This window comes from Corylus avellana, chromosome ca4 (assembly GCF_901000735.1).
Source record: "Corylus avellana chromosome ca4, CavTom2PMs-1.0".
Lineage (NCBI taxonomy): Eukaryota > Viridiplantae > Streptophyta > Magnoliopsida > Fagales > Betulaceae > Corylus > Corylus avellana.
This window is the reverse complement of record NC_081544.1, coordinates 20,592,304-20,607,150: the sequence shown is the minus strand read 5'-3', so window position 1 is coordinate 20,607,150 and position 14,847 is coordinate 20,592,304. Positions and strand designations below refer to the sequence as shown.

Here is a 14,847-nt window from a genome sequence, read left to right as displayed (position 1 = left end):
CACTTTTATTATGGAACCACTAGGGTGAAGTTTTGGTCACAAGCCAACAGTAACTAGTTACAGAGGAGAAAATAGAATCCTCTCTATTTTAATTGAACTGGAGAATATACAGTTAGTTATAGTGAAAAAAGGTATTTTTGTCCCTTCAAAAAGTGAAAGGACAAAAATACTTCACCATTATAAATAGTTGAATAATATCTAAATCAAATGAACTAGAGAGAATCCTGTTCCACAGAGGAAAAACGCCAAAAAGAGTTGAAGGGAATTCATTAAGAAAGAGGCGGCACTTTCAAGACAAAGAAGTAGAGAACTCTTTTTATGTGTAAAATCTCTCGTTTGGGCTATTTCTGGCCATATACAAATAATTTAAAAAAAAAAAAAAAAAAAAAAATCATATAGAGGGGATCTTTCTTTTTCAGTTATCTGCAATTTAAATCCCCCCTTTCCACTTTATTAAGGAAAAGATGCCTTCTGGAGTGTTAAAAAAAAAAACCCTCATGAAGACCATTGATCAGGTACCGTGAGAAAATAAGTAGTCATTGCCTTTCGGAATCTTTTCTTGTATTGCTTGGGAGAAATAATTGTTGGGGAAGCATTTTTTGGACCACCAAGTATCCCTGATGCCTTCACCCATGTCTCCAAATGCTTATCCCAGGTATACTGCCTCATGAAATCAATGATCCCTAAAACCAGCTCTTTTCGCTCATCATCCACCCCAACCAGCAGCGAGTAGTCCATAACATCCACAGACTGGAGATAAAAGAGACAAGGTTATTATTAAACAACAGTATCTCAAATCCATTTTCTGATCTTTAGGAACCTAGTCAATTTCGAATGTGACTAGAGGACGTCAGCATACGCTATATCCACAACAATATCACAAATCAAAACTTCAAATTTTGTTCTGAGATCACATTTGATGGTGTTAAGTATTTCGAAGCTGAAGTTTAAAACCTTGATGCATTCATAGAAATGAGAAGATGGACAAAAATAAAAGAAAAGAAAAAAAATTACCGCCAAAAAGGATGTATCATTCCAGACAGCTCTTTCTAGGCTTCTCTTTGCCTTACTTCCAAGAAATATGGGTTTCGTACGCAACGTTTCCAACAAATTCATATCTAGCAGTACTTTGTTTGTCCCTGACGTATCTGGATTATAACGGGATCTTGAAGAGCCCTTAAGATCATAGACCCTTGAGATTCTTCTCCTGAAAAAAAGGTTCTCCATCACCATCAAATCCATTTTTGTTTCCTTACCACCTTTCAGGTGTTTAACAGAGACCTGCCATCACATTAACAAGATGAGAATCACAAGAAGAAATTGTGGGCCTTTGCATCATACACCCAGACATTTACATGCATGCATACAGTCACAGGACACACCCCAACCAACAAAGCTAAAAATGAGACCTAACCTGATAAATACCAAGAATTTTGGCAAGGCAAGTTGGGCTTCCCGAGCAAAGAGAATCTGTCAAATATTTAAAATATTCTAGTGCAAAATCCGCAAAGGAATCCAACTCTGTCTTTGTAACTTGTTTGATGATGAACCTTTCATCCAATGACTTGGCAAAATATACATTGCTTTTTCCCCCTTGTGCACTCCATCTCCGGCAGCGGCTCAAGGATCGAACAAAATCCACTTCACTAGGGCAGCATTTTTTCCTAAGAGCGTCAAACTGCTTGGCAAAGTAACAAGTGACTGAAAACTTTAATTTGCCTCCAGCAGTCGATGACTCATCCCCAAAAGAAATTGTTAAATGCGGAGATCTTTTGGGATCCTTAAAAAGCGTACCCACAGATGACGAAGCATCTTCAGATCCATAACTACCATAATGAATATAATCAAACTCCACCGAGCCGAAAGACTGCCAGGCAGAAATGGTGGAAGCAGCAGAATCTTCTTTATTGCTCTCATGAGGACTCCAGCTTCCTTCATGCTCATTCAACTTGTTAGCCACCCAGTCATCGTACTCCTTGGAACTAAGGGCATATGAAATTATGCTAGTAGGTTCATTGTCATAAACAGCAATAACTATATCGCTGTGGCCAGTTTGGGGAAGCAGCAACCGAGCCCCTTCAGCTATATGAGATGCAGAGGAGAGAAACGAGGTCGTGGAACCAAGTATTGAATTTAACTTTTGTATCTCTTGTGGAAATATTTGGGAGTAAGTCCTCACCATACTGGAAACAGGATCTCTCACCATACTCCGGTAATCTCCAGAAGCATGGAAAGATCTAAATGTCGACAAATGCAATGAAGAGGGAGGCAGCCCTTTCCTAATTCTCTCTTGGACTCTTAACGCCGAATCAAAGGAATGAACTCTCATCGGCGTCATAAGCCTTCTAAAAGGAGGATTGTCATTTTGACTAACCTGCCTCCCACATCCAGCTTGGAGTCCATCTGCATGTGATGTATGAATAGGTTGAGCATTCATTACAAGTTGATTAGTACCTGTCCAAGCAGAATCTATTCTCTCAGACAGATTAGAAACATGGGAAGACAAGCTTTTAGATAGTGTCTTATTTACAGTAGCTTCCCCATCTGAACGTATTTCCTCCTCTCTGTTATGATGACATGCGGTTAAAATGTTGTCTTCAGCAATATGCGGTTCAATGGGTGGTAAATTAGGCTCGTCATTCACAAACTGCAAATCATTTCCAGGAGGCTCCTGTAATTTTGAAGATTTGGAGTTATCCTCTTCATGCACAAAGTCAAGATTGCTGCCATCCTTATAAGATGATTCACTTTTCAGCTCTTTCAGCTGGGCATAGAATGCATTCCCTTGTGAAGTCTTTGAAATGGAACTCTTTTTAAGAAGAGAGTCCAATGAATACAGCTGCCGATCCCAAACATGTGAACCAACTAAAAGAGAGCGTCTCAAGCGATTCAATTCCAGAATGTCAACAGTCATCCGGCCTGATTGTGAACTCTCCATAATTGCCAGTTGTAGCAAACCCTATTAAAAAGCAGACCAATTAGAAGCCAAGAGATTTACACCTAAACATCAAAATAAAAAATAATTCCACAAGCATTTTACAGGGTTTTATGGACCAGAGACCCTGCAATGAGAATAACACATGAAGTGGGTACGTACGTTGTAATCATTTCTTTCCTTTTTAAGCAGGTCTTTCAGCTCCATGATGTGGTCCTGTAACTCATTTGTGTCTGACCATTTATGTCCAAAAGATTTACATTTTTCTTCCAGGCTATCAAGTACATCAGATATCTCCGCATACAAGGTTTCCATTTTTCCGACAAGCTGTAGCAAAAGCCATACATTACTAAAATACTGATTATTTTATCTCTACATTTACTTATTTAGCATCAGTTAAACTAATCATGTAAGTAGCAATCTATATTCTTAAAAGCACCTCCACTGCCTCTTTTCTCGTAAACTCATGTTGCAAATTGCCATTGAAATCGAGCACTGATGGCGGTAAATGAACAGAAAGAATATCAATAGGGGAATAGCGGAAAAATGCAACCATGCTCCCAAACCTGTTAAATGAAAAAATTATAATTTTCAACAATCACCAACATCACATTCAACAATTGAGAAGTCAACGATGAATCAAAATCCAAGAGCATTTACCCATAGTAACGAAGACAGTCCCTCTGCAATGAATGACCACAAGGTGCAACACGGTTAGCAGTTGCATGGTTTGAGAAGCTAAGTTCCAAGAACTTTCCAAAAGAAAGTCCCCAGGCAGCATCCGACATAACTACTCTACGAGTCGCTGGTGGAACTCCATCTACATGGGCACACCTTAGACATCGGTGCCACATCCATATCTTCCCATCCTGCTCCCCAGGTAGCTTTAAAGCGGGAAGGCATCTCACATTGATTGTAAGATTTCCCTGCTGATGGGTGTAACATAGGACATGTGCCTCAGCTGGCTCTTTACATGATCGACAGGAAGATGTCTAGCAATCACAAGTTCTATCAACTACTAAAATTTCACTTATAACCAAGTTTTTTCTTTTTTAGAAAAACAAAAAATAAAGAATAAATTCTGAAGTGTAAACATATAAAAGAAAGTAAGACCAAAGAGAACCCCATAGACTTTACCTGATCAAACAAATCATCACGAAGATATCTCCCCAGAGGCTTATCGAAACAACCATAGAACTTTATGCGCAGGAGCCGAGAGCGTTCACATACAGTTCCTTTCAGTACACAATGGCTTGAAAATGACACCAATATGCTTTGATGAGTGTCCGTGGCTGAAAAGTATTCACTGGAGATTTCTTTGTCTTCCACCCTTTCAGATTTTCTCAATTCATTCATCTCTCCAGTTTGCTCATGCTCTTGGGCCACAGATTCCTGTGGTTCTGGTTGGGAAAGATTTATGATAACAGAAGGAAGTGGAGTGGCTCCCTTTAAGTCCATGCACAGATTTGAAAAGCAGGACTCCAAACCCACACTAGAAGCTAAATCATCATAGCAAGCATCAGATGATGCATTTCCAACCTTACAGTTCATGGAACCAATTGACAATGGACGAACAGTATCAAGATGCTTAGACAATAATTTCAATCCTTCAAGTTCCAGGTTGAGACCCACAACTTCTTCATCTTGGACAGAGCCATCAGCCACTGCTTGGCAACTGGTTGAAGCAAGAGAATTGGAGACTGCAGAAATAACAAGATCGGTAGTTGTTCTCTCCGGCACAGAAATTGAGTGTTTCAGAGTCATCTTAGGCAGACTAGCACCCTCATCAGCAAGAAAGGATGTCTCAAGAGATAAATGATAGGCTGCAAACACTGCATATTGAACAACGTGTTTAACTTTCTTGAGTTCTTCACGACAGATGCCCTTCAGCAAGACCTAGACATGAACCACAACAATCTCATCAGAGACAGAACCAAGTATTATCATACTTTAGACTGAAGCAGTATATGGAAATCCAAGTCATGAGGTAACGCCAACAGAAGTTAGGCAACTGGATATACGGGCAGACAATCCCAATCCATTTAACAAAGATAAAAGAAACCATGATATTTTCTAAATAGAAACCATTACCGTGCAACCTAAACGCCTTGTACAACCTTCAAAAAACATCAAGGTTTTAGAAGGTTTTTTGTTGAACTGATTTGTAGACTCGAGTTCTTCAGAAAGTCTATCTACACGAAACAGTTCACAATGTCCCAACCGTGCCGTAGAAATATTATCTACTGAGGGAGTAATATGAGCACCAGTGCAGCGGGCTATACGCTCCAGTAATGACCTCTTTACATTCAGCACTAATGAGATTTCCTTTGCTAGCAGCTGATCTTGGGCATATGAAGATACACTTTTTTCTACCAACAGAACATTTGGTCGCAGAGCCTCAATCTTTGAAATAATCCCCTTGAGATGGTCATTTTCCTGTCCAAAAAATAAAGCTCAGAAGTTTATTCCTATTACTTTTTGTTTCACTGCATGAATTAAAAATATTGGGAATTAAAAGGAAACCTGCTGTAGTAATGTATCAAATGATGCTAACTGGTTAGGAACTTTCTGATATTCGAGTGCTCCCCCTAGAAGAAGTAACCTAGGATTTTTGTATTGTGAGGTCATGCGCTTGTGCTTTATATTTTTGGTACAGACTACTCCCTTTATGAGGGTGCTGCATACAACAAATCCACAACTTAAGATTAATGACAGACCTACACAAGAAAGAATCTGGACTATTTATAGAAAATCTGCAAAACCTTATACATCATACCTCTCACTTGGGCTTCCCGATGCTATACATTTAACCTTTACGTAGGCAACCGGATCCATGCTGCCTCCTCTGCTAGTATCTGGTTTAACAAAGTTTGCTGCTTGCCATGCTATTGATGTAGCTATGTCAAGCCAGTCCTCAGCGCCATTCTCTTTGCCCACTTTAATACCTTCACCCTGTAAGAGCTGTGACACCAGAGCCCTAAAATGCCCCTGTACTACAGCTCTAAGAGGTTCCTTATTACCCTCGTTCTGTTTTTCCTTTGCTGGAAAAATACTAGAAAGGCTGCTACTAGATGAGAACATTGCACCTGAATCCCCAATATCATCATCTTCATCGTCGTATGAAAAGAAATTACTCTCCGCCTCATCATTTTCATCATCAGGCGGTGGCGGAAACCAGATGTGACCATTGTTTTCAAAATCCAATGGCCTTTGAGACTTCTCATACTGGCTTCGAAAAATTGACAAGTCATCCGAGCAATCATCATTGTTATCTGGATCCTCAGACCCTAAATCAGGCTTTCTCAAAACAGCCATGGTTTCTTGATTAAAGGGACCATCATTCTGAGAAATAGGGCTTCCCTCTTGCCCCTGCTGTACAGAATGCCCAGCTCTACTAGAAGTAAAATTAATCCTAGAGGGGCTGTCTGAAGGACTTGATCCCACCGACCTACAACTGTAAAAATCACGTCTAGAACTAAGACTACTTGACTCTATATCTGAGTTGTCACGACAGTATTCACCGGATGGGCTGAAAAATTGCTTCACAGAATCCTCTGCCTCATCTTCATCGCTCCTACATTAGTAAATAGATATTTATTTACAAACACGTGAACAGATTGACTAATGGAGAATGCAAAAAGCAGAGAGAACAAATTATAATAGATTATGGGATTGTTTTGGGGACACAAGAAAAACATACTGCTATTTGAGTTCGAAAGTAACAACATATACTTTTATTTTTTATAAGAAAAAAAGTACCAACATATAAACACAAAATAATAATACAAGATAACAATGAGGATACTCAAAAAGAGAGTAATTGATGTTGCACCTACAACTTTTTTACAAATTGCTGACACATGTTAGAGCAACATAAGCCACTAAAAAAAAATTTAGCAACCCTAAACTGACACGTTTTGACAAGTTGAAAAAAAGTTATAGGTGTAGCATTTTCACTCAAAAAAAAAAAAAAGCAAATATCTTTGTCAGTACTAATTTACAAAGCAAACAACAAAGAGAACTCATTTCAACTGAAAGTAAAACGTCATGGAACGGTTCATCTCCAGCCAGTTGCTCAATACTTTGAAATAAAATATAATGAGAAAATCCAATAACCGTTAACTTCATCCAACAGGAAAAAACAGAAGAACACATATCCATGCAATATATATATATTAAAAAAAAAAAAAAAGTTACCTGCAGGGAGAGTGACGAACTGATACAGGAGATGGGTGGCCACTAAAAGAGGGCATGCTCCTGCTGATCATTGCATGGGGAGAATACCCATACTCCCTGGTTTCAAGATAGTGGGCGAGGTGATCACTAAAACAAGGTGATGGTGGCTCGGGGCTTTCTCGGGGGCTCTCTTGGGGAGAGGCAGAAGGATGTACTTTCTCACTGAACTTCCTCCCACCATTAGAGCAAGACTTGCAGGACTTGATAGTTCCCCGACCACCCTCACCACCCTTGCTCTTCACACTATCCGATTCCACAACCACAAATTCATAACCCCGAATACATTTCCCACACAACCAGCCGCCACAGCTTTGGCAATGGTATCTATCAGAAATCTCAGTAAGGCTTGTTTTGCACCCACAACACATCTTGCAGGCCTTATCAGACATTTCAAAGTTCCTGGACAAACACGGTTGTTCGCTTGCTACCCAAGAAATCCAACACCTAACTTTCTGTATGAGATCTAATAGTGAACTATCGGTTATTCCCATAAAACACCAATGGTCCTATCAGATTCGTATACCTCCTCCCTCCTTTTCTAAATTTAGTATCTTCTTACTTTTTTTTTTTTTTTCTTCACAAAATTAGATGAAACAAAATAACTCTTAACCTCAGACCCGAATTACCCGGCTGTAAAACAATTCAAAAAAAGAAAATCAATACAAGTGAAAAATCGATAAGCCCCACAATAAAAACGGTGGGTGATTCGGATGTGTTTGCAAAACTCTTTTACGCCCTCACACACTGAGTCTGATTATTGTTTTCCCTTTGATCCTCCAAGAATCACAAAATATATCGGAGGAGGAAATCCACAACAACTACCACCAAAAAAGCCCTAAGATTGATTGCACAAATCTCATACAATATTTACAGCAACAAAGAAGAAGAATTCCACTTTTTTTTGATTTCAACACAGAACTCCACAACAAGAAGCAAAACCCTAGATAATATTAATCCTCAGTAGCTAACCGATTCCGGAGTCGTCAAGAATGCATCCGGCAACCGATTCGAGCATCACAACAGTGGCACACTCCAAGAATACCCGAAAACCATCCAAAACGACAACCAATCGCACAAATCAAGAAGTCAAGAGGAAGAAGAAGAAGAAGAAGAAGAAGAAGAAGATTAAATGCGGAAAAGAATGAGAATCAAAAGAAGAAAAAGGAGGAGTACGGAGAAGGTTCCCTCCCCCTTTCCCTTTGCAGCGGAGGAGACGGCTCGCATCTCGATGAACATCATTAACAACAACTCAACAACAACGCTTCTTGCTTCTCCTTGTAACCACCCAATACCACACTTTTTGCTTCCTTCTCTTTCCTTTCTCTTTCTCTTCCTTTCCCTCTCCTCCACCTTATTATTAAAATCTCCACACTTGTACTGATTTTTGAAAAAGCACTTGCTTTTCTCTCTTATTATTTTCCTAATCTCATAATTTATTACTCATTAATTACTGTGTCTCGCACTCCTCCTGCTGATTGGTCAGCGTGATGCTTGATTAGGGTTTAATGGCCTCGTTAATGAATTTTATATCTCTTTTTTCTCTTTTTCTTTAATGTTTTTCTTGTCTGATACGCTATCTTCAACCTCTCTCTCTCTCTCTCTCTCTCTCTCTCAGTATGCATGTACTCAATGTGTATGTATTCAATATGTATGTATGAGCGAGCGTACAGAAGAAAAAGTATTGGCTGCTTTCGTCAGCGCTATTACATGGATTTTGAAGGCGAATTGGAATTCGAATTGCATTGGAAGGGGGGGGGTATTCGGTCATTGTCCTCGTCTAACGCGCTTGGCTGAGGTGCGTGAAATGCACGCTCAGTTGACGACATCTAGAAACGTGGTCTTTCTGGTGGGTCAGGTTTACCGGGTTTGATTACTGCCCGAATTGTGTACAAGTCGTGTCTTTAACATTATTATCTTCGGGAGTTTCTACTTTTTTTAGTCCTAGATTTCGTCTGATTGAATACGGATAAACCAAACGCGAAATATCTTCTCAGACTTCTCTATTACTTTTCTGTGTGTTTCAACTTTTATCCACATAATAAATTGTTTCCTTATTTTCTAATTTTTTTTAAACTAATTTTATTGAGTTTTAGCAATATAATAAATTGCTTGTTCAATCCATATTTTCATCATGCTTTTTAGGGGAGTGATACCACGTACAAATGCAATTTTATACGTCAAATTACTGCATGATAACCTTTTTTTTAACAAAAAAAAAAAAAAAAACAACGCTATTAAAACTAGAAAAATTCCAATTTAATTTGAAAATGAGGTAACCCTCCCTTTTCCCTAGACATTGAGCAAATAAAGGGTAAGAATAGAGGTGACAATTCGTGTTTGCATATTAAATTAAGGTTATATCAATGCATTGGTATAAGATCATACGGTCCATTTGGCAAAACTTGTTTGCCCTTTTTTATTGTTCACGCAACTTTCCCCCCAAAAAATTAACATCAAAACATTTTTACTTTTTCATTTTTTATATCACATCATTCACTTTTTTATTATTATTCAAATAAAAAAAAATCACTACAAACAAAATTTTTTCACTTTTCAATACAAAAAATTCAAAATTTTATACCACATCAGCTACGGTATCTATGGCAAAAATGCTTTGCCAAACGGACCCATAGTATATAGGTAAGCCATAATGCGATTCATTTAAGTAAACATGTCAAATTCTTGAACTTTAACCTTAATTTCGTGTTAGATTTGTATCAGGTTCGTAGGTCGTGTCAAGAGTTGGTAACCCTTATGTTGCTAGTTGGGTTCGGGTTATGTCAAGGTATTGATATAAAACTATATAAGTCAACCATAACTCAACATATTTAATTAAATATGTTAAAAATCTTAACCATAACCTGCTAATTTCATATTGAATTCATATCAAGTTTATATATCATGTCAAAAATTAATAATCCTATGTAAGATGGAGTGTCACGACTCAAAAAAAGAATGTTAACTAGATTTGTTCTATTATCTCAAAATAATTAATTGAAGTAATCATTGGAGTTCTATAAAGTCATTTATGTAGCCAAATATTTTTTAGTAAAAACAAATTAATGTGAGACTTAACACTCATAACACTCATGTAACATATTCATAATTCACACTTAATATAAGCCTTAACTTTTTGAAAATTTACAGTTTCTCTCACCCAAATCTTAGGATATTCTTATCAAGTCTTAAGGTGTCACAATTTTATGCGCTTAAGTCTTTTACATCCTCGTTAGGTTCAAATCTCATTGAAATGCACTACCATCACATAATATTATTAACCTTGACTTTGAAACAAATTGTCACAATTTAAGAAAACGTAATTGCATTTGTATTATCACTCTAAAAGAACTGATAAAAATTACAAATAGAGCTTCACCAAATTACTTATATAACTAAATCTCACATAGTAGAGATATACTAGTCACATTTACATTATACTCAAAAGGATATGTAAATATTACGATTAGAACTCTTTTAAGTCCCTTATATATATCAATCTTACGTAGTACTATTCATAAAAAAAAATAAAAAAATAAAAATCTTACATAGTACTATAATTAGTTGAAAATCAAAGGAGAGGGAAAAACTAGAGATTAAAAATCACAGGTTGCTCCCCCTCCTTTTCCTCCTCCCTACTCCCATCTTCTTTCCTCCCCCTCCCCTTCTTGTTTTTTCCTTTATTTTTTCATTTTTTTGTTTTTCCGACCAGTCCAATTACTCTGGCCATCTCTTTGTTTATGTTGCGCTGCCTCCGTCCGCCCTCCATGGTGTTGTGCCACTCTTTGTCTCTCTAGAATCAGTTGGGCTTTACATATAGTTTTTCAAATTTAGATATAGTCTCCTCAATCGGTTTCACTCAGCCAAGCATCGGTCCACCGTGCTCCCTGGCTCCTCAGCTGTCCATCGGTGCAAAATGGCTCCATCTTGTCCACCATGCGCCGGCTAATACGTTTCGTCTCCCTCGTCCTGGTTGTTATAGTTGTTTGTTGGTTTTTTATTTATTTATTTATTTTTAATAAAGGTTTAACTCCTCCTTAGATTTATTTTCATGAGCGACCTTTGAGGTGAATGTTTTTGTCATGACTTTTGGGTCGATGATGATTAATTTCAGTGTGAGGGTTTTGCTCCCACAGCCGCGAAAATAAAATTGAGAATATGGGCTACCTATGTATTAAATAAAGTCTTCCTACAGCAAATCTGTTCTATAACTGAAGGTTGGACATGAGTTAGTTGATGTTAAAGTCATAGATATGATCTAATTGTAAGATTTTTATGTTTTGTCTCTATGACGATGTAACCTTATAACTTTAACTATGATTTATTAGAGATTTATATGCAAGAGTTTTATACTTGTGATATTTTTTCAATTAATGAATATGAAAGATTCTCCTAAAAAAAAAAAAAATGAAAATTAGAGGGTGTTTCGAATAAGAGAACTTTATTTATTTCTCATTTTACTTGTCTACTTATTCTTTTATTTAGTATCATTTAAGCCTTTTTTTTTTCTTTTTTTTTTTTAAGATTTATTATTTATAATTAAATTATTTTGTTTGTTGGACAAAGCCCTGATTCACTGTTTGAAAAGAGAACAAAATAACAAAAGAAAAAGCAGAATCATAATTTTATATTTTACCTGGACGTACGGATTAAATATATTTGATTAGAGAAAAAATATTTAGATTCCTTTGAAAAGTGACATTTTTAATTAGCATCGACCCATGCCTAATTTGGGATGAAAGTTGTGGAAGAAAGGAGGGACAGAGGCAAGAGAATTAGGTGGTGAAGAGTAGATGGTCACCACCACCCACCATCCCATATTGTTTGCAAAGTGCAATTGCTATTTGCTGCACTCCAATAATTTCTGCTACTGTGATGTTTTGGGAGTACGAGCAGGACATGATGATACATGAGAGATAGAAAAATAAATTTTTTTTTTTTTTGGCTTTTATGACAAGAATTAAAAATATATATATATTTACGAAAGCAAGAAAATTTGCTTATTATTATTTAGCCGATGTGTCGCCCTTCATAAAGGTTATCCAATTATTTTATAAGATAATTGTAATAAAATTTTCATTAAATTTAATAGTACTTTTCAGAGTAATTTTAGATGGTATACTTGTGTTTTATTAAGAATGATGTGGCTATTAAAATCATCATTGAGCTTGTGATTGATCATTATTAAATTTTAATCAAAATGTGATTTTAATAGCTACATTATTCTTAGTAAGACACATTAGCATGACGTTCTTATTCGAGGTCCAAAAGGCAAAACCCGAATGCCCCACCCGGAGAGTAGACACATAAGGGGCGTGAGATGGCATGTCCCCGGCACTGCACATTTACAGGTCAGGAGGGTTTGGTAGCATTATTTTTGGCGTTGGTTTGGTGGGAAGACAACATCTGCAAGCCGAAAGATTGGGCTTTCTTTCTTTTCTTTTCTTTTCTTTTTTTTCTTCTTGATTTTTTCTCCCTTGTTTATTATGCTTCCATCTTCTTGGCGTTTAGTGGGAGATGGACATGGTTTTTCCAATGTGCCTAATAATAATAACAATCTGCGTGTGATTTTCCTGATTAAGGGTCGTAGATGCATCCCCACTGTTACAAAAGTTGCATCATCCGTACACACAACGAGTCAGCAGGGGGGATAAGAAAGCCGCCCCCCTCAACAATTTCATCATCATCGTCATCATTCATGACTCATCCCCCATGTGAAGGATAATATTTTTTTGTTTAATTACCTTTGGCTTTGGATGGTATTAGCAAGGTCCCCACATGTGAATTTCCCTAAGCCCTAAACAAAAAACCCTAGTGACATCCCCACTTTTTTATTTATTTATTTGTAATTTGTACATTCCTAATGCTTTTAAAACCTTAGGTCAATTTCTGATAATTATATATAAAAACTTTTGGGCATCTAGCATATTTATTGACTTACTAGGCGTGAAGATGTTGCGTCAAGTCAGCTTTGTTAAATTATTAATTAACTATTTTAAAATTTTTAAATAAGTGGTAATATAATACGGTATTAGAGTTAAGATTTTGAGTTCGAACATTCCACACATAAGAAGTATGGTTTAGCTTTTAGAGATATAGTAATGCTATACATACTCAACTTTCGTTTCATTCCCCTATACAGTTGGACTGATATGACTGTGTAAATAAAAATAAAAATAAAAAATCTAAGAGTTTATGGGTACTTTTAAAAGAAAAAAAAAATTAAAAATGGGAAAATAGTTACAAAGAAGGATTTTTATCACTCTTGATCCGAAAAAAAAAAAAAAAAAGAGAGTGAGAAACCCTAAACAACAGAAAACCAAAAAAATGATAGGCTCCCCAACAATATATTCAAAACGAAAATAATAGTGCGAAGTAACAAACAAACGGTAGTAAATAGGACAAACAAGTGTCCCGGTCCTCTCAATAGGGCTGCATATAGCGGTAACAAAAGTAAAATGGGAACAAAGTAAGACAAATTTATCTGAACCCTCACTTAAGGAGAACAACCACCTGAAAGAGATTGAAGTGATATAAGCATTGTTAGAGTCCAAATAAGGGATTGTGAAAAAGAGAGACATCAACACTAAATCGGTTACAATAGTCTCAATTGTGAGATAACAACCCATACAAAACAAAAGCAGCAAAATACAAACATAACTGAGAAAATACAAAGGAAAGACATAAAAAATCGAACTGCAAAAACGACATCAGTCTCTAGTTGTATGGGAGTGGCCCGAGTGGGATTGTAGTAATTTATTATGTTTTAAAAAATGAAATTTGATCTAGTAGTTCTAAATGCTTAAGTCTCATTTTATAGCTCTCATATAATTTGACTGATATGGTAATAACCGTCAACCATTAATTGATCTTCTAACATTATCCTTGAAGAGCAGAGGAAATGTCGTTGGTCGTTTTAATGATTCCATCGAAGAAATTAGAGTCGTGTACTGTGCATGCACATCCTTTTTCATGTGTGGTCGGCTGGAACATCCCCATGACAGAAATTTTCTCTCAAAACCAGTCGGTAAATATCTCAATCGTGGTGATGAAAGTGCTAACAGCATGACGCTTTAATTTGATTAGTCTTTGCAATGCATTCATGGTTGAATTTGTCTGGTTAATGACAAAAGAAAAGTGATAATGGAAGAAGATCGAGCTGCTTTTTGAAAAGATTCAACGCCTCCTTTATAACTACCAGTCGTCAACAGTTGCTTGGGGTGATGGGTCTCATACTCGCCTGTCTTTGTGTTTTTTTTATTATTATTATTATTCTTGTTTTTTGGGGGGTGGCGGTGTAAATTTCAATAAAAGGTTGCTTCCTGTAAACACGCATGCTTCTCTGTCCTGAGAAGTGTACAATTCTGCTACTACTTTTCTATATTTATTAGGGGTAAAGAGGACCAGCATCTTGTCTACAAACATATTTAGAATTGCATATGAAAAATAAAATTTTTAAGTTAAAAAGAGATTTTATGCAAAAGTTTTATTTTTAAGCTTTTGTTAAAAGTGCGTTTTGAGTATTTTTAAACTTTTTAGATCATTAAAAACGTTTTTAATGTTTTTATCAAACATTAAAAGTATTTTTATTCAAACGGACTTTTTGAATGTTAAAATTATTTTTAAACTTCTTAAACGTAATTTTAAACAAGCTCTACATGATATTGTAGCCTGCAGGG

At 36.6% G+C, this 14,847-nt stretch overlaps 1 protein-coding gene across 1 annotated transcript; it reads right to left on the bottom strand.

Annotated features, from left to right (window-relative positions):
• Positions 1-251: 251 nt before the first annotated feature.
• Positions 252-8,661, bottom strand: LOC132176968 (putative 1-phosphatidylinositol-3-phosphate 5-kinase FAB1C). Its single transcript, XM_059589145.1, has 11 exons — positions 7,133-8,661; positions 5,712-6,509; positions 5,459-5,612; positions 5,027-5,371; positions 4,073-4,831; positions 3,596-3,927; positions 3,375-3,501; positions 3,098-3,262; positions 1,415-2,959; positions 1,015-1,281; positions 252-750 (listed from the first exon to the last, which is right to left on the bottom strand). The coding sequence occupies exons 1-11, from the start codon at positions 7,660-7,662 to the stop codon at positions 496-498; spliced, it is 5,277 nt and encodes a 1,758-aa protein (XP_059445128.1). The 5' UTR covers positions 7,663-8,661; the 3' UTR covers positions 252-495.
• Positions 8,662-14,847: the final 6,186 nt, after the last annotated feature.